The sequence below is a fragment of the Coenobita brevimanus genome, chromosome 75 (genome assembly GCF_032717465.1).
Source record: "Coenobita brevimanus isolate Jiangsu-jjx chromosome 75, ASM3271746v2, whole genome shotgun sequence".
Lineage (NCBI taxonomy): Eukaryota > Metazoa > Arthropoda > Malacostraca > Decapoda > Coenobitidae > Coenobita > Coenobita brevimanus.
This window is the reverse complement of record NC_137028.1, coordinates 19,505,626-19,532,007: the sequence shown is the minus strand read 5'-3', so window position 1 is coordinate 19,532,007 and position 26,382 is coordinate 19,505,626. Positions and strand designations below refer to the sequence as shown.

Below are 26,382 nucleotides of genomic sequence, written 5' to 3'. Positions count from 1 at the left end.
GTACAGCGAGGTTGGATGATGAGGAATTGGAAAATGTGAGTACGTTTAAGTACTTGGGTAGTGTGATGAGTAAGGATGGAGGTTTGGAGGGTGAAGTGCTCGAAAGGGTACAGCAGGGAAGAAAGGTTGCTGGTTCTTTGAAAGCAGTGATAAGAAACAGGGAAGTGAGCATGGAAGTGAAAAAGTTACTACATGACAGTATTGTGATACCAACTCTAACGTATGGAAGTGAAGCTTGGACATTGTTGGAAGGACACAAGTCAAGAGTGAGAGCAGTGGAAATGAGTTATGTAAGAGGAGCCTGTGGAGTCACATGGAGAGACAGGCTGACGAATGAGGATATAAAGGAGCATTGTGGTGTGGATGTGGATGTGATAGGAAGCGTTATGAGGAACACACTGAGGTGGTTTGGTCATGTGGAGAGGATGGAGGATGAAAGACTGACGAAGAGTGTGTATGTGAGTGAGGTGGAGGGGGGAAGAGGGAGGGGGAGGCCGAGGATGAGATGGAGGGATGAGGTGGAGAGGTATATGAGAGAGGGGGGTGTGAGTTGGGAGCAGGGCAGTGAAATGGCGGGGGACAGGGTGACTTGGAGGCGATTTGTTTGTGGCCACCCCAAACGGGATTGAGGCGTCTGGCAATAGATAGATAGATATTTAAGAACTGTTGCCAGTGTCACTTTGTTGACTTGGAATTATTTTTTGAATTACCTGCCTAACTTATCCAGGTTTCTTGAGTTGCCACTGATATAGTAGTGCTGTAATTTTTATCATTTCCCTTACTAAAATTTAAGGTATTAACAAAAGAATTCTGTTCATTTAAAAAAAATACAAGTGTTCCCTAAGTCTTTCAGAGTACTTTTTTTTTTTTTTTTTTCATTAAACACACTTTCTTTGAGGCTTTATGATGATGGTAATTATGACTCCCTGTCCATTATGGAATCCCACTTTAATATCACCTCACATGTTAAAATGGTTGCCATGGTCTTCTCAGATCCTTGGCAGTCATTGTATACCTTCAGTTTTGCATTAGCAAGTGAATCTTTAAAGTTGTCATAAAAAGAACATGTGAAGTTTAGTAAGTACTGCCTTAACTACAATTTAGGCCTATTGAGTGTGTAAAGTTGGGCGACTGAAGGTGGCCTGCGTACCAAGATGCAGGCCCATATTCTTGTCGATTGAGGTAGCTCCCAAATATCTTTTCCTAAGTGACATGTTGTTTATTATACCTTGCTGTACTTCTCTGGGTTGCATAAATTCTTCTAATATGACCATATTGGGAAAGAATAATGTACACAAGGTTATTAACCACCCATATTCAAAAATAAATCACTAAGGAAGAGGTATTAGGGAGCTTCCTTAACTGGGGAGGATATGAGCCACAGTGTCCACAAACATGCATTGGAAAGAGGGGTGTGGGAATGAGTACCTTGACTTGTTAGAAGGGATAATGCAGAATATCCATCTCAGGATACTGTGTATTGCAGGGTATGTGGTTATGGCAGGGCTGATAAGCTTTGCAACCGTGTACCGTTATGGGCCACTGACAGACCAGCGTTCAATCAACTTGGTGCAGTGGAGCATGCAACTTACGGCACTTTTGATGATATTCCTGTGCAGCCAGTACCGAGAGGCTAGTCTAGGCTTGGTTATCATCATTTTGTCACTGTACTCCATCCCAGACAAATTCAAGGCCAGGTTTCGAACACTCTGGTAAGTTTTTTTGCCATTTCATTCATTTTAAACAGATGCTGATGAATTCACTGTTGTTTTCCTCTCCTCTTTGTTCACTAAAGATACTTACTAGGAAGAGAGGCTTCCTTCCTTGACCTCACTTGATGTGCCCCTACACTGTCCATTCAAACCTCCTGGACACTAGTTCACAGCTTCTCATTGAGCTGCTGCCCCATTATCATGTTCCACACAGTTAAAGCCAGCCTGGCCAAAAACAGAAAACTTCATAATTTGCAAGAAGACAAAATGAACTCAGTGTACGCAGTACATAGAACAAGCCCTTGAACTCTTTTTCCAGCCATTGGAAAATAGTTGCCACTGTCATTACAGTCGTTGCGAAAGTTGATAAATCCCATATCCCAAGTGGTAACGTAAATTTTCTGCCCTTATTTCTCTCCCCAAAGCAGGCAACTCATCAAGGAGAGAAATAGATTAAATCATAGGAAAATTTTGTCATCCCCAGATAAAATGGAATTCATAAACATCCTAAGCAACAGTATGGACAAATAGATCAAAACACACCCAAACAAGATGCCTGGGGAAAATCTGTGATGGGTTTGAGGAAGATACATTACAAAAGAAGTAGGGGTAGTTTATTTGATACAGAATTATAGAGTGCAGAGAAAAATAGTAGCATGTTTGTGTGTTGCAGGATGTGTAGATTCATATGCAAAATACGACCACTGACTGAAGAGGAGTACATACAACAAACCAGGCAAAATCTGTGAAGGGGTTGAGGAGGATACATTACAAAAGAAGTAGGGGTAGTTTATTTGATGCAGAATTATAGAGTGGCAAGAGAAATATTAGCAGGTTTGTGTGTTGCAGGATGCGTAGATTCCCACCCAAAATACGACTGTTGACTGAAGAGGAGTACATACAACAAGCTAGTGTGGAGACCAAACGTGCCCTTGAGGAATTGAGGGAATACTGTCATTCCCCCAAGTGTGATAAGTGGAAAGTTATCTCAAGACTGAAAACACCACAAAGGTAACATCATCATCATCACTGTCATTGTCATTGTGATCACTGTCATTGTCACCACAACCTTCACCCTGTAAATTGCTCTCAGCAATCCTTGACTTCAGCTTACTGTGGTCTGATGTGCCTCTCTAACTGTTTCAACCACCCTTCTTCATTTCTATCATTAGTATTCTGTTTCACCCTTTTCTTCTGTATCATTCCAGATGGTTTTCTTTTTCCAGTAGTCTCCTGACTCATTTTCCAAGACTTATTTTAGCACCCTTTTTATGTTTATTATTTTAGTAGTGTGTCCAAACCACATTTCCATTTTTAGCAGTGAAACATCTCACTTTTACACATCACTGTGTAAAGTTGTCAGCATTGTCAAGTTGCATGCCTTCCATGTGGACTTTGAAGTTCATCATAGTCTCTCAGTCCTGTATTTCATACTAAAATTTATTGTATCATATTCATTTCCTTCATCACCATCATCATCATCCTTATGCTAGTTCTCTCAAAAATATATTGTAGTTTATATTCTGAAATTGGAAGGAGAAACTACAATAATAGGTCAGCAGTCATGATATGTAGTGCCCAGTGAAATGGGTCAGACATCCAAACACATTCTGTATGTGCACCACAAATTTTCCATATCCTTGTGTTCATTGTTCAGCTACCGTAAAGTCTCTGTTAGCTTTCATTCATATTTATCTTCCATTGTTCTGTTTCATAACCTTTTCCATTTTATTGATTAGTTACACCATTCACCCATTTTCTTCCAGGCTCCTTTTTGTTCAGACTTCTGTTAATAATTCCATTTTGTTGCCTTGTCTTCCCATAGTATTCTTGAATTCATCATTTTCCTTGTTTCCTTTCCTCTTTTTTTTGGGAGCAGGGGGGAATGCTCACTATCCTTTCACTCAGTGTAGTGCTGCTCTTGAGTGGGTGCCCTTTCCTCTCTTCCTTCTTTCTTTCCTTGCTTCCTCTTATGTCTTTCTTTCCTAATTTCTCTCTTCTTCCCCCTGTCTATGGTTGACTCTACACTGAATGACAGGTGGTAGTAGTAGTAGTTGTTCCCTAGGCAGTCTGGCCGAACAGCCCAGAGTCCCTTAGGAAGGCCATGGCTGAGACCGGGCTTTCCCACAGAGCTCTCAAAGAGTGTATGTTGTGTTGTTGGTGTAGGTGATTGTGTGCAATGCAGTCTTGCATAATGTGCTTAATAGTATGGGGTGCTGTGTTGCATCCTGGACAGGCATCAGCAACGGAGTCATCCAGCCTCTTCTGGTAACTTAAGAGGGCTGGATGGTGCCCACATCTCAGCCTGGCCAGGTGGACCCTGTCCTCACGAGAAAGATAGGATTCAGAAGGGTGGATGTCAGGAGGCCGTGCATGCAGCTGTGTGTTGTCTTTAAGTGACTGAATGGAGCGGCGAGTGATCTGAGTGTGGATATGCTTCTGGTAGCTGGTCTGAGGTGGGCAAGGGGGAAGAGATAACAGTATTTGTGTATGGTATCGTGTGCTGGGTGTTGTTTTGATGTTCCTTGGTGTGGGTGGATGTGCTGCCATGTACTGTAGTGGATGTTGTGGGTTTGTGGAGGCTGCAGCAAGAAACTGGGAGCCTCTCATGTCTAGGTGATCCTTGACTTTGAGGACTTTGGTTTCTTGATGTAGGTGGTCTATGGGTGTAGTAGCTGTGCAGCCTGTGATTATTTTTAGGGCCTTGTTCTGTATGGTCTGTAGTGTTGTAGTGTGTTTTGATGAGGTTAGAAGCCCAGGCAGGGCTTGCATAATTCATCACTGAACGTATGTTTTGTTAATATACTGTGGTGATGGTTTTTTTGTTGTGTCCAAATGTTGTATGGGCAAGTGACCTCAAAGCATTGAGTCTTGGTGTTATTTTATTTTTAATGTTTGTGATGTGTTGTTTAAATGACATTGATGTATTGTATGTTATACCTAGGATTTTGTGTGTGTGTGTGTGTGTGTGTGTGTGTGTGTGTGTGTGTGTGGTAGGGGGGTGTTGTTTATGGTGAGGTGTGGGATGTGACTGTGTTCTGCTGTCCAGTTTGTGAGAAGAGTCACTGTAGATTTGGCTGGGGCTATTTTGAGCCTGTTTGTGGTGAACCATTCGTGTAGTGTGTTGAGGTAAGGTTGAATGATTTGTTCAGCTGTGTTTGCGTTTTGGTGTGCACATGTAAGTGTTATATCATCTGCGTAGGAAGCTATGTGTATCTGTGGTGTGTGGGGTTTGGGTATGTCGTGCATGTATAGGTTAAAGAGTGTAGGGGACAAAACAGATCCTTGGGGGACGCCGTTTGTGAAGTTTCTGATGTTAGAAGACTGACCGGCAAATGTTACGTGTGCACATCTGCCTGCTAAGTAGTTTGTTAGCCATCTTTTTGTGTTATTGTGCATGTTTGTGTTGAGTATTTTGTTTGTGAGGTTTTGGCGGGGGATGGCATCAAAAGCTTTGCTAATGTCTAGTGTGCCTAGGAGCGTTCTGTGTGGTGGCCTAGCTGAATTCATGCCATCAAAAACTCTCTATGTAAGGTCTGTAAGAAGGGTGTTTGTGGAGTGTAGTGGCCTAAAGCCATGTTGTGACTGGGCTAGGGGAATGTGAGGTGTGACTAGTTGTAGTACCAGTTGTTCAGTGACTTTAGAGGGGGTGCAGAGGAGTGTGATGGGGCGATATGAGGAGGGTAACATGGGGTCTTTGTTGGGTTTAGGGATAGTGATGATATTTCCATGCTTCCAGATGTTGGGTATTATGTTGTGTGAGTAGCTGTAGTTTGATATGTTGGTGAGTACTTGTGTGCCTTGTGGTCCTAGGTGTTTAAGGTGAATGTTGCTTATGTTGTCTGGTCCACAGGCAGATGAGTGCTTGAGGTTGTTAATGATGTGCTTCATCAGGTTGTAAGTGAAAGGTGCGTAGTCTGGGTCTGTGGGGAACTGTCTCTTACGTCGGATGATACGTCGGTCTTCAGGATGGGGGTTTAGATGGCTGACTTGTGAAAAGTGATTGATGAGAGTGTTTGCTTGTTGTTTGTTTGAGGGTATGGTGTCTGTTGTTGTGATGGCAGCGTGTGATTGTGTGGTGTTGCTGTTGGAAAGTGTGATGCTGTTTAGTGTTTTGTAGTTTACTGATGTTTGTTTCGTGGTCAAGTGTTTGGAGGTAATTTTTCCAGTTCAGTGTTTGCTGTTCTGATATTTTATTGTTTATCTGAGTGTTGAGTTCTTGTATTTGTTGTATGGTGTCTTGTGTATGGGATGTTGGGGAGTGTCGCAGTGTGTCCCGTTGTCTGATGAGGCCTTGAATTTCTGGTGTGAAGTTGGGGTTGTGTTTCTTTCTGTTGCCTCTAGGGATGTGTCTGTTGTCTGTGTTTTGTATGATTGTATTGAAAGTGTTCACAGCGGTGTTGATGTTTGTGATGGGTGTACTGTTTAGTGTTTCGAAATGTTGTTCTGTTTCAGTTACAAACGCCTCCCAGTTGGCCCTCTTATAATTAGTGTATGTGTGATTGTGGCCAGCTGTGGTGATTCTGGTTTTGGTAGTGATGATGATTGGGAGGTGGTCAGAACTTAGGGTTTTGACCACTCTCCATGATGTAGTGGGGGCGAGGTTTGGGGAGCAGAAGGTGATGTCTGGAGATGATGGGAGGAAGAGGACTTGGTGTGGGATATGGGTATGTTGGTCTAGACTGTTTAGTATGAAGAGATTAACTGTCTGGGATTGTAGTACCAGCCCTCTGTCTGTGTCAGGGTTCTTGACATGCCAGGCCGACGACTTGGCGTTGAAATCATCACCCAGGATGATGTTGTGTATGTTAGTGATGTGGTGTATCTGTGGAGAGTAATTGTGTGGTACTGTGGGGGACAACTGGGGGGATATGTATGTGTTAGCGATTGTTATGTGTGATTTGTTACCAGTGCGTATTTTAATTGATTGTATTTCTGTTGTGGTGTCATGTGGGGGTAGAAGTGATTTTGTGTGTGCACTGATATCTGCAAAGTTGATGGATTTGTGTACCAGGGTGATGAGTCCACCGCCACCGCCGTCAGCCTGGTCTTGTCGAATGGTGGTGAAGTTATGAAATGTCGGTGTTTTCTGTGCTCTGTATAGTTTTGTTTCTTGTAAGATGGCAATGTGTACGTTCTGTTGTTTGATGAATTGTGTGAATTCATGTATTTTGGTGTTTATGCCATCTATGTTTAACTGAAGGATGTTTATGTTGTGTGTGCAATGTATGTTGGCTGCTGCAACACAAGGGGGGAGGTGGTGTGGGTGGAGGGGAAGGGGTAGGAGGAGGTTGTGATGGAGGTAAGGGTTGAGGTGGATTAGGATGGGTTGGAATGGGAGGAGTTGAGGGACTGGATGGTGTGGGAAGGGTCAGTGGGTTTGGCTGCGAAGGTGTGAAGGAAGTAGGAGTAGGATTGGAAGAGGGGTTGATGGATGGGGGGAAGGAGCATAAGGAGCAGGTCCAGGTGTTTGTGTAATGTTTTCTGGATGCAAGTGTTGTGCAGGTGTAATGGGTCCAGTTCTTGCAGGAATTGCACTGAACTGAACCCTTTGTCTGTCAGCTCGACGTGATAGGTTTTGAGCATGTTGGACGTATGTATTTGTTGGTGGGTTAAGTGGATTCCTGTACACCAGGAATCCATTTTGCTATTCTTCCTGGTAACCATATAACCAAACTATGGCGCCTGGTGGTCATCATCATCATCCGGACCTTCTTTCCCACCGTAGGGCAGGATGAGGAGTAGCAATGTCCAGACAGCCCAAATTTGCCCAATCCAATGGGCCACGTTTCCATTTACTCATCATTCAGGCCCCTAGAATCGTGGCTTTATTGGATAAGCCAAAAACATTCACCACGTTCTGTAGCTTCACATAAACGTATCCGATAGAGTCAGTCTGTACGCTGCCACGTTAAAAGGGGTGCCAAATCCCTGATAATGCACTTCTCACAACATTCATCCAGCCATCTCAATCTCTTGTCAGTTCCCTAGCCTCACCGCTTTCCAAACCTCTCTTCCTCACACGTTCATCCACCATATCTCTCCACCTTGTCCATGGCTTACCTCGCCTCCTCCCTTGGCCTCGTGGTTTAGTGGGTAATTAAGGCGCTCCAGCTGGATTGAGCCTGTACAGGTATATATCCAAGGGGTGGTTGGGTTTATTGCTCACATAATGCTACTCAGGGATGAGTGAGGCAGGTCGTTCTCATCTTAAATGTCAGGACCAACTTGTCTAGCCCTAGGCTCCTGCTCTTCTTGTGGGGCAACATGGGGTTAAGTGATGTATGTATGTATATATGTATGAAGTATGTATAGAAAAGCACATAACAGTTTGGTAAACTATTTTCATCTTGATTCTATAATTTTTAGGGTTACAATACCTTATTTGTGTATGTGAAATGCATGTGCGGAGAAAAATACAAAGAAAAATGTAGATGATCATGATTATGCGTTGGAGTTGGAAATCTGAAGGCATCAGTGATACATGAATGATTGTGTGACCCACTTCTCTGAAAATGCTTTTTGGTAGTTCTCCCACATTTGTGTTTTCCCATCTCTCCTTTTTGGATCCTACCTCAATCCCTCAAATGGTAATAAAGGTAAGGATTCCATTAATAAAAATATAAGCTATATATACAGTATATATATATATAGCCAACGGCCATACCACGTTGAGTACACCGCTTCCCATCCGATCAGCGAAGTTAAGCAACGTTGGGTCTGGTTAGTACTTGGATGGGTGACCGCCTGGGAACACCAGATGCTGTTGGCATCCCTACGTGTCAAGTGGGGTTGGTGGAGGATTAGTGCCCCTCCCTGTAAAATAATTAACTCTAAGCCCTTGGCCACCCCGTTTGGGATACATGGCGTCTGGCAATGAATGAATGAATATATATATATATATATATATATATATATATTTAAAAGTTCGCTCAGGGATAACACGTGTAGTCAGCTTTCCACTTACACTCTTCCGTGTATGTTATTTTCCTTTAAATGGTTGACCGAAATGTGATCCATTTACTGTGTACATAGATAAATAATGGCTCAAAACTCCGAGGAATTTAAATTTGTCTTTCCAGTGATGCCATTATGCATTAGTTTTCGCACAAGCCACTGAGCAACCTCCCCCCCCCCCCCCTTCAGCTATTTCCATATATACATGTCTGTCTGAACTGAGCTGTCTCCCTGTATCTGTCTATGTGGGAGCAAGAAGTAATTTCCTTAAATGAGGGAGATGTTTATGCAGATGAATTAAGAAATGGAGCATACAATAACAGTACCATATTACATCTTCACTTTAAGAAAAAAGCAAGTGCAATCGTCACTTGTGAATGCAGAATTCTCATCAAAATGGAACGTTGTACAGATGATTGCGTTGTGGGAATTACTGGTAATGCTGTTTATCTTCACAGATTTGTGGAGTATGTTGAGGTCCCTCATAGCAGACAGAGAAACACACCCAACAAAGCTCACAGTCAGAGGTATGGCTGGATTCATATCCCTCAGTATTGAAAGATTTTTTTTTTTTTCCCCCATAACCTAAAGGGATTTATGTGTATGAGAGTATGAGATATAGGAGATTCATCTCTGTTGTTGCCTTAAGTGGAGGCAGCAATTGGAGAACCCAGCAGCACATACAAAATACATGAAACTTTCCTAGTTTTAGGTCAAAGAGGTGACAGTGCCAATCTTGGAGGCAATATAGGGCATCTTGAGAAGATTAAAGGCATTGGAGACAAAGGTTTCATTGCAAGGGTTTGCCAGTCAGTCTCAAACAAATTTTTTTTTTTTTTTTTTTTTTATGCAAGGAAGAAGGAACCAAAGGCCAGGGGCCTGCAAATTGCCTCTTCCAAGAAAAAAAAAACAAGATAGCAGAGAGTGAAATTCAAGACCCATTCATATCAAGATGCTTGAACACACTGTGTTTGAAAGACTGGAGATCATAGGCAGTAGGAATAACAGACAGAGGGAAACAGTTCCAGAGTTGATCTGTAGCATACATGAAGGACTTGGAGTAATGGTTAACTCTTGGATTAGAGAATTGGACAGAAAAGGGATGAGAGTTTGTTGCTAGATGGGTGCTATGTGCCCGCTGTAATTGTCGAGGGATGCAATGCAAGCAGACAGTTCAGAGAAGAAGTGACCATTGAAGTAGCAGTAGAAAAGAGATAAAAATGCAACAGTGCGGCAAAGAGACAGAAGTTGAAGGGAGGTAGTAAGAGGAGGATAATTAATGAGGTGAAAGGCCATTGACTCCCCACCACCACCACCACCACCATTGAGAAGAGCTGTGTGTGGGGAGCCTCCCCACGCATGAGAGTTGTACTTTATGCAAGAGCGAATAAAACCTGTGTAAAAAGTCAACAGCTGTGCAGGAGTAAAGAAGATACGGAGTTGGCTTAACACATGCAATCTCTTGGAATCAGATTTTATAAGGGTGGTAATATATTCTTCCCGAGATAAATCCTGAGAAAATGAAACCCCAAGTATGTTTAAAGATGATGCTGGATTGAGCTGGATGTTGTTAAAAATTAGAGGGTACTCCTGTGGAAGATTTTGTCAGGTTGATAGATGAAAGAACTGAGTTTTTTATGCATTAAAAACAACAAGGTTATTTTTACCCCAATCAGAGATATAAGCCAAGTCAGACATTAGGTGTGCCATAGCCTCATCCCTTGTTTGCTGGAGCAACTGCAGTGATGAATGCTGTGGGAAGCGAATGGAAAGGTGAAGGATGGAGTCATCAGCATATGAGTGGATAGGGATAGATGTACAGCTTAGAAGGTCATTATGAATTAAAGGAAGAGAGTTGATGATAGGACAGAGCCCTGAGGAACACCACTATCGATAGCTCTAGGAGAAGAACAGTGGCTGTGTACAACAGCAGGTATAGAATGACCAGAAAGGAAGCTAGAGATGAAGGCACAGATAGAAGGATAGAAACCGTAAGAGGGTAGTTTGGAAATTAAAGATTTATGCCAGACTCAATCGAAACCCTTTGAGATGTCAAGTGCAATGACAAAGCTTTCGCCAAAGTCCCGAAAGGAGGATGACCAGGAGTCTGAAAGGTAAGTGAGAAGATCGCCAGTGGAGCGTCCCTGACGGAACTCATACTGACAATCAGAAAGAAGGTTGCGATAGGAAAGATGATTTATTTATTTATTTATTTTTTGTTAAGAATAGACCCTAAAACTTTTGAAATACAGGATTTTAGGGCACTTGGGCGATATTTAGAGAGCTGGGAATGGTCACCCTTCTTTGGGACAAGCTGAATGAGAGCAAAGTTCCAGTAAGAAGGGAAGGTACAAGTTGACAGATAAAGACGAAAGAGTTTACCTAGGCAGGGTGTAAGCACAGAAACACAGTTCCTGAGGACAACAGGAGGGACCCAGTCAGGCCCATATGTCTTATTAGTATTCAGGCCAGTGATGGCAGAAAATACTTCAACTGAAGAAATTTTAATGTTAGCCATGAGAGTCAGAGGGGGGAAGAGATGAAGGGACAGCACTGGAATCATCTACGGTGGAATTGGAGGAGAAAGTCTGAACGAAAAGTTCTGCTTTATTCATCATCATCATCATCCGTACCTCCTTTCCCACCCAAGGGCAGGGTGAAGAGTAGCAGTGTCCAGACAGCCCAAATTTGCCCAATCCAATGGGCCACGCTTCCATTCACTCATCATTCATGCCCCCGGAATCCTGGCTCTATCGGATGTGCCAAAAACATTCACCACATTCTGTAGCTTCACGTAAACGGATCCGGTGGAGTCACTCTGGACGCTGCCACGTTAAAAAGGGGTGCCAAATCCCTGATCATACACTTTTCCTCACAACATTCATCCAGCCATCTCAATCTCTTGTCAGTTCCCTAGCCTCACCGATTTCCAAACCTCACTTCCTCACACACTCATCCACCATAACTCTCCACCTTCTCCTTGGCCTACCTCACCTCCTTCCTTCTTCAAATTCACTCAGATATACCATTTTCACCACTCTGTTGTTATCCGTTCTCTCCACATGACCATACCATCTCAGTACACTTTCTTTGATTCAGGTGTCTGCCGACTTTCTTACTCCTTGTCTTTCACGAATCACTTTATTTCATATCCTATCCACCCTCTGTACTCCGCATCCATTCCTCAGCAGTCCCATCTCCACTGCTCTGACTCGTGACTTTTCATATTCATGCCACACCATAGTCTCACATCCATATTTTAAAGGTGGCACTAACACTCCTTTATGTACGCCTCATGCAGCTGCAACACTCAAGCGTCTGTTTCATATCAAGGCCTTCATTGCACCATCTACTTTTCTTCCTTGTGTCACTCTTTTTTTCACTTCTTTTGCACATTTTCTTCTCTTTTCTGTCACGGTACCCAGGTATTTTAACTCTCACCAGTTCCAGTTTCTCTAACCCTAACATTGCACTGAGAGTCACCTTCTTTCTCAATAACCATCACTTTACTCTTTTCAACATTTACTCTCAAGGCATGGCACTCTCAGACGTCATCAAGCACTAGCCTACCAAGTTCTTATCTGGTATTTGCGAGTAGTAGTGCATCATCAGCATACAACCAGTTTGAGATATTCCGTCCATTACCATTCATTACCAACACCATCCCCCCTCACCATTAGTGTACTTATGTTTTTACTTCTCTCATCACCCCATCCATATATACTGTATATTGAACAACCATGGGGACATCACACAACCTTGTCGCACACCCACACTGATCGTGAACCATTCACTTAGATGCCCATTAACCCTTACACATGCTTCATTACCATCATAAAAACTCTTGACGGCACCTAGCAGCTTACCATCTACACCGTACATGCGCAAAACTTTCCACAATTCTTCTCTGTCCACTTTGTCATATGATTTTTCCAGATCCATGACTGCCATAAACACCTAATGGTCCTTCTCACAAGCCTTCTCAACTCTTTATTACTGCAAATATTTGATCCACGCATCCTCTGCCACTCCTAGAGCCACCCTGTTCATCACTCACTAGGATGTCTGATATCTCTCTTACTTTCTCCATAATAATTCTTCCATATACCATCCCTGCCACACTCAGTACAGGGATACAATCACCGCCTTTTCCACTCTGCTGGCACAGTGTCACTCATTCATGCCTTCTCCTAAGGTCTTGTCTTAAATTTAAAATAATGAAAGTTAATAGACTACCAAAAATGTAAAGATTTATTGGCTAGATTATACATGAATGTTTGTATTTTTTTTTCGGTAACAGCTGTTTTGGTACTTAACCAACATTAAACATGGCCGAAAATGTAAACAATGAGGGACTCGAATTTCAAGGATTTGATACAAATACCAATGTCATGGACCTGGTTAAAACATTAATTATGAGGATTAGTGAACTTGAAAAGAAAGTAGAGAATCTAGTGATAAAGGATGTGTCTGAAAATACGGATACTACCATACAGAGTCTGATCCAATCCAATGAAACAGCAAATGAAGAGATTAGGAATTTGAAGCGGGAAAATGTTGAATTGAGGAGGAAACTAGAAGAGAGTACTAATAAAACGGAGAAGGTGAGTAGTGTATTAGAAGAGCATAAGGCAAAGTGGGCACATGTAGAAGAAGAACAGAAAGAAGTGGTCAGCTTAAGAGAGATCATCCAAGAAGAAAGGGAAATGAACAAGAAAAAAATGGAAGAAAATGTAGTGAAAATACTGAAGAAAAAAGAGAAAATAGTGAGAGAAACTGTAGAAAGGAACAGATGTGTGGTAGTATTTGGAAACAGGGAAGAGGAAGAAAAGGTTAGGTTCGTAAGACTCAAGAGAGACACGAACCTGGTGAGAGGATATTAGGCAAGATTGACCCCGAAGGAGACAAGTGGGTAAAAGAAATTGAGGAAGTAAGGAGGATAGGGCCTTATAAGAAAGGGGAAACAAGACCAGTGAGAGTCAAGTTTACATCAGAAAGTGTAATAAATGAGATACTTAAAGTGACTTGGAAATTAAGCAAAGAGGCGGGGATGGAAAATATTATAATAAGAAAAGATTTGAATGAAGAAGAAAGAGAAGTTTTAAAATCGTTAAAGGAAGAAGTAAAGGAAAAAAATAAGAGGACAGAGGAAGAATGTAATACTTTTTTTTGGAGAGTATTGGATATGAAAGTAAGGAAGTGGTATTTAAGGAAATAGAAGTGAAGGAAACTAAGGGGGATGGCTGTGAAAGATCAAGTTGAGGAAGTGGTACGGATAGAGAGTAGGAGAGAAGAGGGTATTAAAAATGTCAAAAATAATTTGAAGGTGATATATACTAATGTTGATGGTTTCATATCGACAAGGATCGAAATTAACGATTTCTTGAGAGAACGTGAACCTGATGTCATGTGCCTTGTAGAGACCAAATTAAGAGAAGATATTGATGTTCATTTGGGAGATGGTAAATACAAACTGTGGAGAAAAGACAGGAAAGAAAAAAAGGGAGGAGGAGTGATGATAGCAGTGAAAAACAACATAAATGTAGATACTGTGGAAATGGGAGAAGGCGGGGCTGAAGTGATATATATGAAATTAGAAACTGGAGAGAATGTTAAGAGAGATATGGCGGTAGTGTATGTTCCCCCAAAGACGAGAGCATGGAAGGATGACGAATACCATGAGATGTTGTCAGATATGGCTATCTATTTGCAAAAAATAATTGAGAAAAGCAATAATATAATTTTAGTGGGTGACTTTAACTGTAAAGAGGTGAACTAGGAGGAATGGTACTCGGGAGGCGGCGAGGATTCATGGGGCACTATGTTGTTAAATATAATAATGAATAATGTGATGACGCAATGGGTCAAAGAAGAGACACGGTTTCGAGGTGAGGACACACCAGCAAGGTTAGATTTACTGTTCACTAAAGAACCCGAGGTAATAGAATCATTGAAATATCTCTGTCCTTTAGGAAAAAGTGATCGTGTGGTCATTGAGTTCCAGATGTTAATAGGGAATGTCGAGCCAAGAGATGAGCTTCATAGACAGGTAAGATACAACTTTGGGAAAGCAAATTTTACAGGATTGAGAAACTTTTTTGAAAATGCGGATTGGAGAAAATTCAGAGAAACAAGAGAGATACAGAAGAAGTGGGATATCTTTCTAGACCTCTATAATTTGGGAGTGGAAAAATTTGTACCAAGAGTAAGAGGGAAAGAAAACAGGAAAAAGGAGTGGTTTAATAAAAGGTGTATGATAGCAAAAAAAGAGAGAGATAAGGCGTGGAACAATTGGAGAAAGAGAGGTAACAACAGAACAAAGGAAGAATATAAAAGAACAAGAAATGAATACACAAGAATACGTAGAGAAGAAGAAAGGAATTTTGAAAAAGGTATAATAGACAAATGCAAGGATGAACCCAAACTGTTTTATAGATTTGTTAATGGCAAACTGAAACAAAAGGAAGGAATCACCAAACTGAAAGTAGAAGGAGAGGTCTTTAAGGATGCGGCAATGCAAGCAGAAATAATGAACAAACATTTCCAGTCAGTTTTCACTAAAGAAAAGGAGCTTGTGGAAAGGGAGGGAGTGATTAGAAATGTTCCGGTGATAAAAGATATAAAAGTGGAGGTACAGGAAGTGTAAAAATTACTGGAAACTCAAGATGTAAGGAAAGCCCCAGGACCTGATGGAATTTCTAATTGGGTACTGAAGGAATGCAGAGAACAACTGGCGGATAAAATTCACAGCTTAATCATATGCTCACTGGAAGAGGGGAAAGTGCCACAAGAATGGAAGAGGGCAAATGTGGTACCAATTTACAAGGGAGGAAACAGGGAAGAACCCCTGAATTATAGACCAGTGTCTCTAACCAGCATGGTCGCAAAATTGTGTGAGAGAATCCTGAAAGACAGATGGATAAAATATCTGGAAGAGATGAATATTTTGGCTGAACGTCAGTTTGGATTCAGAAGTGGAAGGTCATGTGTTTCTAACTTGTTGAGCTTTTACTCAAGAGCGATTGACGTGGTACAGGAGAGAGATGATTGGGTGGATTGTGTGTACTTAGACTTAGAGAAGGCCTCTGACAAGGTACCTCATAAAAGACTAATGTGGAAACTACAATATATAGGAGGACTGAAGGGGAAACTCCTGGAATGGACGAGAGACTTTTTGAGAGACAGACAAATGAGGACAGTAATAAAGGATAGGATGTCTGGATGGAGGGAAGTAACAAGTGGAGTCCCTCAAGGCTCGGTGTTGGCGCCAGTAATGTTCCAGATTTTCATAAATGATATGGTAGATGGAGTGAACAGTTATGCAAGTCTGTTTGCTGATGATGTAAAGATCTTGAGGAAGGTAGAGGTTGAGGAGGATTGTAAAATACTGCAGGAGGATTTGGATAAGATATGCAATTGGAGCTGGATGTGGGAAATGAAATTTAATGTAAAGAAATGTAAAATATTGGAAATGGGTAAAAGTACCAGGAGGCCATCACTGAATTATTTGTTGGGTAATGAATTAATCACAAAAATGAGAGAAGAGAAAGATTTGGGAGTGCTGGTCCAAGATAGTTTGTCACCAGAAAAGCACATTAACAAGATAGTTGGAGAGACTTATAAACTCTTGACTAACATAAGAGTAGCATTTCATTATATGGATGAGGAGATGATGAAAAAATTGATAGTGGCAATGATCCACCCCAGGTTAGAATATGCAGCGGTAGTGTGGTCCCCACACAAAAAGAAAGATATAAACAAGATTGAGAGAATACAAAGAACAGCAACCAAGATGGTCCCCAGTCTGACAGACCTGTCATACAGAGAGAGGCTGGAAAAACTGGATTTGCCTTCCTTAGAGGAAAGGAGAAAGAGGGGAGACATGATTGCAGTGTTCAGGACCATGATGGGAGTAGATAAAATTGACAAAGAAGATCTGTTTGTATGGGATAAGAGAGCAACAATAGGACACGGAATGAAATTGAAAAAGTCAAGCTGCTTGAAGGATATCAAGAAATATAGCTTTCCTTACAGAAGTATAGACTTATGGAATAGCCTGGACAAAGAGATTGTCCAGTCTAAAAACTTAAATGAGTTTAAAGCCAAATTTGACTTATTGAGAAACAGTGACGGAAACCCACGAGCATAGTACATTCCGTGTATATGACAATTAGGTATATTAGGTAAATACTTAAATATTTGGAACGACTTAGACAAAGAGGTGGTGCATGAGAAAAACATTCATGTGTGTAAAGGTAGACTTGATAAATGTGGATATGGAGACAGGACAACACGAGCATTGCTCAATTCCTGTATACTACAAATAGGTAAATACATATCTCCAACAAGCACTTCATTCCACTCTCTTCACAAGACTTAATCACCTCTGCATACACCTCATCCACCCCAGCTGCTTTCCCATTTTTCAGCCGCTTCAAAGCACTCTTCACCTATGCGAGTGTCACGTCTCCTGTCACTGCATTCCTTCTCTGCTCACCCCCAAAACCAATCATGTTTACAGCAGCTCTGCTGTCTCTGTTCCCATTCATCAGGTTTTCAAAATATTCTTTCCATCTGGTCCTTACTTCATCCCCATAGGTTAATAATCTACCACCTACATCCTTCACACCATCACATTTCTTTCCGCTTTCACTTATACATTTCCGCACCTCTTTCCAGATTAACTTTTAATTTTCAGAGTAGTTCGCATTCGTTTTTCTTCCTAGATCATCATTTACCTCCTTCTTTTTCCTTTCCACCAGTCTCTACATGCTTCATGCTCTCAATATATTCAGTTCTTATTTGAACTGAACCCCTGTCCTGTAACCGCTTGAGCCACTTCTTCCTCTTTTCCTCCACTGCTCTCTTAACTTCATCATCCCACCATGCCATACCATTCTTCTTTGTTGTTACTCTTGCCACACCACACGCTGCATTAGCATTTCAGGCCAAGCAGTCCCCATATTCATTCCACAGGCTGTCCAGATCCATTTCATTCCAGTTCGCTGATTCTAACTCCTCCCCTACTTTGGTCCTTTAATCATCTGCCATTTCGTTGATCCTCAGCTTCCCAACTTTCAGTCTTTCTCCCTGACTGCTCCTCTTTCTCCTGATCCACCTCACTCCTCTCAGCTGGATCTTGCATACCACAATCATATGATCTAACAGACCTCCACATCGTCCTCTCACAACCCTCGTATCGGCAACCATTCCCATCATCGACCTCTCTACGAGCACGTAATCAATCAATCTTCTTTCAGCATGATCCCCGTTCCCTCTAAACCATGTACAGTAATCCCTCCACTATCTGATGTAGTAGAGCCAAAGGCATGTCCGGAAAGTGGTCCCATCCAGAGTGTGGGCCTCTGCCTGCTGGACTGGTACTTAAGGACCCTAACCCAACCTAACTTTGAAAGCCACCTAAATAACTTCCTACCGGACATGCTAAGTACCTATTTAAACCTGTTTAAGACCCTATTCACACCAATAATGGACATAAAGCATGAAATAAATGAAAAGGAACCAAAGAATGTGGAATTAGAAGTGACTGTACCTCAGCCAGGGTACTTACAGCCCTTTTGTGGCCCGCATTTCTAAGGTTTTGGCTGTGGTGAAAATGCTCTTGAAGCACTTACAGTTATCCAGTGTTGTGCTGCACATAGTTCTTTGTGCAGCGAGTTACAATTGTTTAACACTGCACATTGTTCTTAACTGCACCATGCCAGTTTCAGCCGCCATTTTGCACTCCACAGTTAATCCTTTCCACTTCAAATTCTAATTTCTAAACACTGCACAACACTGTAAATTCCCATGTGGTCTAGTGGCGAGGTATTGCAGTTTATTCATTGTTTATTCACAAAAAATGAGCATGTGTGGCTTCCATTGCGATAGGCATCTACTCGCCATCGAAGTTAGAAGGTAACTATTGGAGTGTTGGTGATGGGGAAACAGAGTAACTGTTGGAGTGTTGGTGACGGGGAAATGGAGTTGCCAGATCGCAATGGCCACATTACCAAACTTAACTTTTCATTACCAAATTCGTATAGCTAGCATTTATTCTTCACTAATTATATATACAAGTGGAAATACATGTAATCACTCTTCTCATAATTAACAAAATGTTGATTATTTTCATGCTGTGTTGTCTAGCAGATTAATCAGAGAGAGCAAACAATCCACCATCTCCATCCTGTGTATCCTCATACATGTGAAAAATCGGTTTGGTAATGCATTATTCTGAATTCATTACCAGACGAATTTTTCATTACCAATTTGGCCCACATATGGTAATGAAAATACCAAATGGCAACTCTGACAGGGGAGGGGGGGAGGAAGGAATGGGTGAAGGGGCTGTGGTGTAAACCAGCTGTTTGGTGCCGCGCGGCAGTTTCAAATTATAAGTACTGTATTAAAAAATTCGGATTTGGGGGGAATTTTTTTCTTTTTTTGGCCATTTTTGGATTCCGAAGGTCCAGGCCCACAATGTCCGGTGAGTGGGGTGTCTGGAAAGTGGGCATCGGGAAAGTACAGGGATTACTGTATATTTATGCGCTTGTGTTTGAAATAAGACCTACAAATGTACAACCTCCTCGCCTGACACATATCCTTTAGTCAGTTCCCATTATCATTTTCTCCTGGTACTCCACTACAACGCATTATGTTATCTTTAGGACCAGTGCCCACTTTTCCATTCACATCAGCCATTACGATCACTTTATAGCTCCTGGGCATTTCTCCCACTGCCTCATCCAGCCTATCCCAGAACCTGTCTTTCTCTCTCTCACTCCTGTCCTTACACGGTGCATACGCTGCAAACACTGCCACTTCACCTTCTCATACTTGAACTTGACATGCTGTACAGTATTTACATCTCGAGCTGACAAATTTATAATCTCTCATTCCATTCTGCCACACCTCTTTCATCAACAGAGCAACTCCTTCCTTTCATCTTCCTCGCACATTCATGTCCGATCTTACACATTTCACACCCTCCCACTCCTCCACTTCACACCCTTTCATCTTTGTTTCAAACAATGCTGTCACGGCATATCTTGCACACTTGAAAACATTCACCACTTCCATCCTCTTGCTTCCTTCATTCACACCTGTCACATTCCACATGGCCATGTGAATCTGCCCATTTGGCTGGGGCCCTGGGCAGGTATTGGGCCCTCTGAGGCTCTCTGAAACAACTGCCATGATTAAGTGATTTTGGATTGGGGAATATGTGGGACACTTAACCCTACCAAAACCCCCAGTTATATAGTTACCACCCAGTGTAGTTAATGGTTTTCTGGGTACAGGAAACCATTTGGCTTGTCACTTAATATAGATATCATAAGGCATCTCTACATTGAGTGAGTGGATGATGGGCGGGCCATCCACCACTTTATCGGTAGAAGAAATAGCTACAGAGCCATCAGAGTGTAAAAGAGGAGGGAAGGATGATGAGGTAAAGTTGTTAGAAAGGTTTTTGGCAAGGTGCCAGAAGGAACAGGAAGAATTTGAGTTGGAGAGTTCAGAGCATTTGGTATGGATAGAATAAGTTTTAGCAGAGCAAAGAACAGACTTAGCATGATTCTTGACAGAAACATGAAAAAGATGAGATTCAGGGGTGTGTTGGCACCAGTATTGTTTGTAGGCCTTCTCCTTGTTGTGGACAGCATTAGAACATGCGTGATTTTTTTTTTTTTTTTTTGCATTAGTCAGAGGATATGAGAAAGGAATGTATGCTTCCATGCCCAAGAGAATAACCTCCATATTGCACAAAGCACTTTCAAATGGCCCTCGGCCATGGAAGCAACAATCATTCCAGGGAAAATCAAAGAAGTACTGCCTGAGGGCCGCCCAATCAGCTGATTTTTTTTTTTTTTTTTTGCATTAGTCAGAGGATATGAGAAAGGAATGTATGCTTCCATGCCCAAGAGAATAACCTCCATATTGCGCAAAGCACTTTCAAATGGCCCTCGGCCATGGAAGCAACAATCATTCCAGGGAAAATCAAAGAAGTACTGCCTGAGGGCCGCCCAATCAGCAGCTCCAAATTGCCACACCCAAAGTTTCTTTGGAGGGTCCACAGGCCGTACTGGAGCAATAGGACATGTTAAGGTGATAAAGTTGTGATTGGAGGAGCCCAATGGAGAAGAAAGATTTACAGTGTAGGCAGAAGGATTAATTGTAAGGAAGAGGTCAGGTACGTTGGAGCTCTCTCCAAGACGGTCAGGGATATGGGTAGGGTGCTGTACAAGCTGCTCTAGGTCAGTAAGAATAGAAAAGATGTAGGCTTGTTCACCAGGTGGATCAGTGAAAGGAGAGGAGAGCCAAAGGTGGTGGTGAATATTGATATCTCCTAGAATCGAGGTCTTAGTGGAGATTTCAGAGAAAGGAGAAATGGGTAGGATGTGTTCCATCGCAGAAGTAAGATAGTTGAAGAATTTTTCATAGTCAGTAGAATTAGGGGATAATTAACCTCTAAACCGCGGGGTTGTTTTGGCGCTCCTTGCGTGTCCTGCGGCGATATTCGCGCTCTGACAGACTTTGTAAAAATATTTGCCAGAAATCAGTTATTAGTCCTAGAATATTATAATTACATATGCATATGGCACATACCTTTAGCTTTCTCCTGGGATGTTTGTTGAGCCTTCATCGAGTACCATAGGACTTGTGGAGACTTCTGAAGTTGGGTAACGAAGTCTCCACATTACACTTCTCGACACCCCGTAATATGATTACCACACCGTGATATTATCACTAGAAGCACTATTCTATGATTTTCAAATAGTTTGGAATCCATACTCCAAAAAAAAAAAACTCTGTGAAAGCAATGAAAATTACGAGCGCGTACCAGCTTCCCACTTGCTCTCATTTGCCGCTGGTATTCTGTCATTTATTATTGATAAAAATACTCACACTTTATATTTCAATTACTATATAACACTTATATACAGTAATCTCTCCACTGTCCGACATAATAGAGCCAAAAGCATGTCCGGAAAGTGGTCCTGTCCGGATAGTGGGCACCAGCCTCCTGGACTGGTACTTATGGACCCTAACCAGCGTAACTTTGAAAGCCACCTAAATAACTCCCTACTGGACATGCATAGCACCTATTTAAACCTATTTAAGACCCTATTCACATCAATAATGGACATAAATCATGAAATAAATGAAAAGGAACCAAAGAATGAGGAATTAGAAGTGATTCTACCTCAGTCAGGGTACTTACATCACGTTTGTGGCTGCCTTTCTAAGGTTTTGGCAGTGGTGAAAACACTCTTGAAGCACGTACAGTAATCCAGTGTTGTGCTGCACTTAATTCTTTGCACTGTGAGTTATAATTGTACTGCACATTGTTCTTAACTGCTCCACTGCAGTTCTAACTGCCAATTTGCACTCCACAATTGATCCTTTGCACTCTAAGTTCAAATTTCATAACACTGCACAACACTGTAAATTCCCATGTGGTCTAGAGGCGAGGTATTGCAGTACATTCACTGTTTATTCACAAAAAACAAGCACATGTTGCTTCCAGTGCGATAAGCATCTATTCACAATCGAAGTTAGGGAGTAACTGTTGATGTCGAAGAAACAGAGTTGCCAGATCGCAACGGCCACATTACCAATCTCCTCAACTTTCATTACCAATTTTAACTTTTCATTACCAACTTCGTAAAGCTAGCATTTATTCTTCACTAATTACATACAGTATACAAGTGGAAATACATGTAATCACTCTCCTTATAATTAACAGCATGTTGATTATTTTCATGCTATGTAGGGTAGCAGATTAATCAGAGAGAGCAGACAATCCACCATCTCCATCATGTGTATCCTCATACATGTGAAAAATCCGTTTGGTAATACATTATTCTGATTCATTACCAAACGAATTTTTCATTACCAAATTGGCCCACATTTGGTAATGAAAAATAACAAACGGCAACCCTGACAGGGAAGGAAGGAGGGGTCATGGTGTAAGCAGCTGTTTGGCTCCGCGCAACAATTTCAAATTATGGATGGGAAAAAAATTCGAATTTTGGGGGGATTTTTTTCTTTTTTTGGCCATTTTTCGGTTCCGATAGTCCAGGCCCACAATGTCCGGTAAGTGGGGATGTCTGGAAAGTGGGCGTCCGGAAAGTAGAGGGATTACTGTATATCTGCAATCTTTGTCCATAAGTTTCCTTCAGTAATAGTAGTTTATTGTCACTGTAGGCATTCAATTTCCCTTTCAGTAAAATACTTAGCATTCACTTTCTCGTCCTGTATACTAGCGTTGAGAGCGAATCTGTCACTTTCACTTTCACTTTCATAACTCATAGTATTCGTACATGCTAGAGTGAAACTTTCACTTTCATTACTCCTAGTATATATACTTGTATTCTTATATTGCTGCTCATTTACATTTCTATTTACATTCTCTATTTTATTTACATTATTTACATTTCAGTTTTATTTACACTGTTATGCACTGTCACTTGCAGTAACTTATAAAACTATTTTCCACTGTTCACCTATATTTACATTCATTAACCATATAACCAAACCATACGTGCTCCCTATGTGTCAACAAGTGGGTTGGTGGAGGGTTAGTGCCCCTCCCCATAAAACAAATAACTCAGAGTCAAATGGCCGCCCCTTACGGGATTATGGCGTCTGGCAATAGATAGATAGATAGACTTTCACTTGCTGTTTACACATTATTTACACATTATTTACATTTCCACTTACACTGTTTTAGTCACCAGAAAGATCGTAGTCACTGTCCATCATTTTCATTGATAAATTAGCCAGTTCATGTTCCACAGCAGTCGCTTAAGCCTTTACCCCTTTCCACACGAGGTTTAGTAGGGGTAGAGGTCACAGGGCCCTTTGCATGGGGCTAAAAAGCAGCGGAATTGGACAGGCGTGAATCCGACGTGGTTTCACCTTGAAAGACGACAGTAAACTGAATGCTGTAGTTGCCTAAGGTCAGTGAAAGGCTGCCAATGTCAGCATGGTGACAGCTGCTAATATATGCGCCATGAAATGATTGGCAGGAAATCTAGACATTACATAATAAATTAGGTAGTTCCAGGTGAATGTAAATATCACTTAGGCTTCTCCCTTCCTTTCTTATATATATTTTTATTACGAGAATGGATTATACGGCATATTTCAAGGGGAAATAAACAGGGAAAATTAGCGAACGAGTGCACATGAGGTGTTTTCAGGTGATAATTAGCCAATTCCAGGTGTATGGCACTATCACTTACCATATTTCTTTTTTGTATGTATTATTTTGTATAAGAATAGGGCATAGGGCTTATTTCAATGGATGAAATCAGTGGAAAATTCCGGGGAAGATTTACTTAGCGCAGTGCAGCCGGGCGGTCGAGAGGAGAGGGTAATGGAGGGGAGGTAGGGAGGGGAGTCAAGAACGAGGAGAAATGGCTAAATTGTCAACAATGGATGGGAGTACAGATGAGATTAGGAGTGCTGACTAGTGTTGGACATTGGCAGTACTGATAGATGATACAAGCCACCACATGAAAGCCCGGACGAATTCAAAATAACACAGAATCACAAAAGTGACGCCCTGCGGTATGATCCCTTGCTCCCAAGCATCAAGAAAGTGATGCCCCATGGTTAAGGGGTTAAACAGAACAGATATATTTAGTCAGAGAATGACAGGAAAGCTGAAGCCAGATAGTAGAGAATTCAAAAGAATCAAGTTCAGAACACGAGAGCACGGTAAGTCGTTGCTTGCATATACGCTACAACTACCTTTGGCTTTGAAATGAGTACTGTATAGAGAATATAGGAAGATACAGAGAAGGGTTTGCTATTTGTTGCCACAAGCAGCTGAGTCTCAATTAGGAAGAGAAGGTGAGGTTTAGAGGAGGAGAGGTGGTGCTCAGCAGAGAGAAAGTTAGAAGTAATGCCATGAATGTTGCAGAAATAAAGAAGTGAGTCAGACAGTGGTTCCACGCATCTCACTGGGTCGTCACTGGGAGAGGGGCAGATGGTGGGGGTATTTATGGTCCCTCCCTCTGGGGACTTTGAGGCTTGTTTAAACTGCCCTTTTTTGCTAATTTTGAATAGGAAGTGTTGTGTGTAATATGTATGTAGTTTGGTGTTGACAGTTAGAGAGACTTGTATTGGAGAGTGTGCTGGCCCACTTTCTGTGTTGTTGAAACACTGAAAAAGTTCAGTAAAGGGGGATGGTCAGAAACTAGTCCTGAGGGCTGATGAAACGAGAGCTCCAGCTCTCCCTGTCGCCAGTTTTCCATCCACCTTGAGAGTACCACCCTGCATGACTGGTGCCACAGTCTACTCCTTGGTAAATTTGCTGAGGTCCTTAGAAAGAACCTCAAAGATGGCAAGAAAGACCTGACAAAGGACATCGGAGAGATAAGTAATCAAGATGAAAAAAGACTGTTCATAACCAGCAGATACTAGTTGTAAAAGCAAAGGATTATGTAGATGCTCGAATTAGTCACGTTAGTTCAGGCAGCATAAGAGACATCCTTGACTCAGAATCAGTTGATAGTTGTACAAAGGCTAAAGCTGGTGGACTCATAATGAAATTTCCTTCCAAGGAGGCTAAAGCAAGGCACATGAGATGTTGAAGCATTGTTTTGGCTCTGATGGTGTTTACTGTATATCTGAGCCAAGGAAAATGATGCCAAAAATTGCCAAAACAGTCATCTTTCTTTTCCCGGATGACTGAGATGGCATTCCTAGTATTTTAAATAAGAGCAACAAAATTAAGATGCACGTGGAGAGTGGTTGCATTGTGAATCTCCTCGTTGCAAGAAGCAAGAATTATACAGAAGTGCTGTCTCAAGATGTCTCCTGAAATGTGCTCCTACATTGTTGAACAAGGCAATTACACCTATGTAGGTCTTACAAGATGCCATCCCTTTGACAGATTGTGGGCTACTCAGTGTCATCACTGCCAGGGTTTTGGTCACACATCTGAGAAGTAGAACGACGATCCCAATTGTGTTTTGTGCTGGAGCCCATAAATCTAAAGATTGTAGTAATGAAGAGTCTCCCAAATGCATAAACTGCTCTTCCATAAATCACAGAGAACCAGATTTCAGTTACTAGTCAGTTCCTCATTTTGCTTCTAGTAAAGAGTGTCCAGTTATGATTTCCCATAGGAAGAAATTAATATAAAACACCAGCTTTGTCCATGAAAAAAACTAACTTAAAAAAGTTAGGGTTTCTAAAAATTCATTCCATCTGTAACAAGATACACCGTATGAACAAAACTCTAAATCAACACCAGTCTGACATTCTGTGTTTGATTGAAACCTGGTTGTACAAAGCCGATAGCAATGTTGTTCGTAATGCTTTGCCTAAGACATATTCTATAATAAGTACAGTATTCCCAGGCCAGCTGCTGACCATCAGGTGGAGGTGTTGCACTCATCTACTGTGCGGCATTCATGAATGTTCATTCATTTTCATTCATTATCCAATCCTATGTTGCCCCATAGAGGTGCGTAGGAGCCCGGGGCTAGGCAAGTTGGTCCTGACATTTAAGATGATAGTGACCAGCCTCGCTCATCCCTAAGGGGCATTACGTGAGCAATAAACCCCAACCACCCCTTGGATATAAACTTTCACCAGCTCAGTCCGATTGGAGCACCTTAATTACCCACCAATCCACCAGGCGCCATAATTTGGTTACATGGTTACCACCCAGCGTAGTAAATGGTTTCCTGGT

General features: G+C 41.7%; 1 protein-coding gene and 1 non-coding gene across 2 annotated transcripts in view; both read left to right on the top strand.

The window, feature by feature from the left end:
- Nemp (Nuclear envelope integral membrane protein) overlaps nucleotides 1-26,382 on the top strand; it is a 69,031-nt gene that overhangs the window by 25,931 nt on the left and 16,718 nt on the right. Inside the window, exons 3-4 of the mRNA XM_080278891.1 lie at nucleotides 1,487-1,712; nucleotides 2,562-2,723. Of these exons, the coding sequence (XP_080135017.1) occupies nucleotides 1,487-1,712; nucleotides 2,562-2,723 (388 nt within the window). The remainder of the gene's footprint in view (nucleotides 1-1,486; nucleotides 1,713-2,561; nucleotides 2,724-26,382) is intronic.
- Nucleotides 8,366-8,484, top strand: LOC145408113 (5S ribosomal RNA). Its single transcript, XR_013898858.1, has one exon. It is a non-coding gene; the product is annotated as a 5S ribosomal RNA (ribosomal RNA).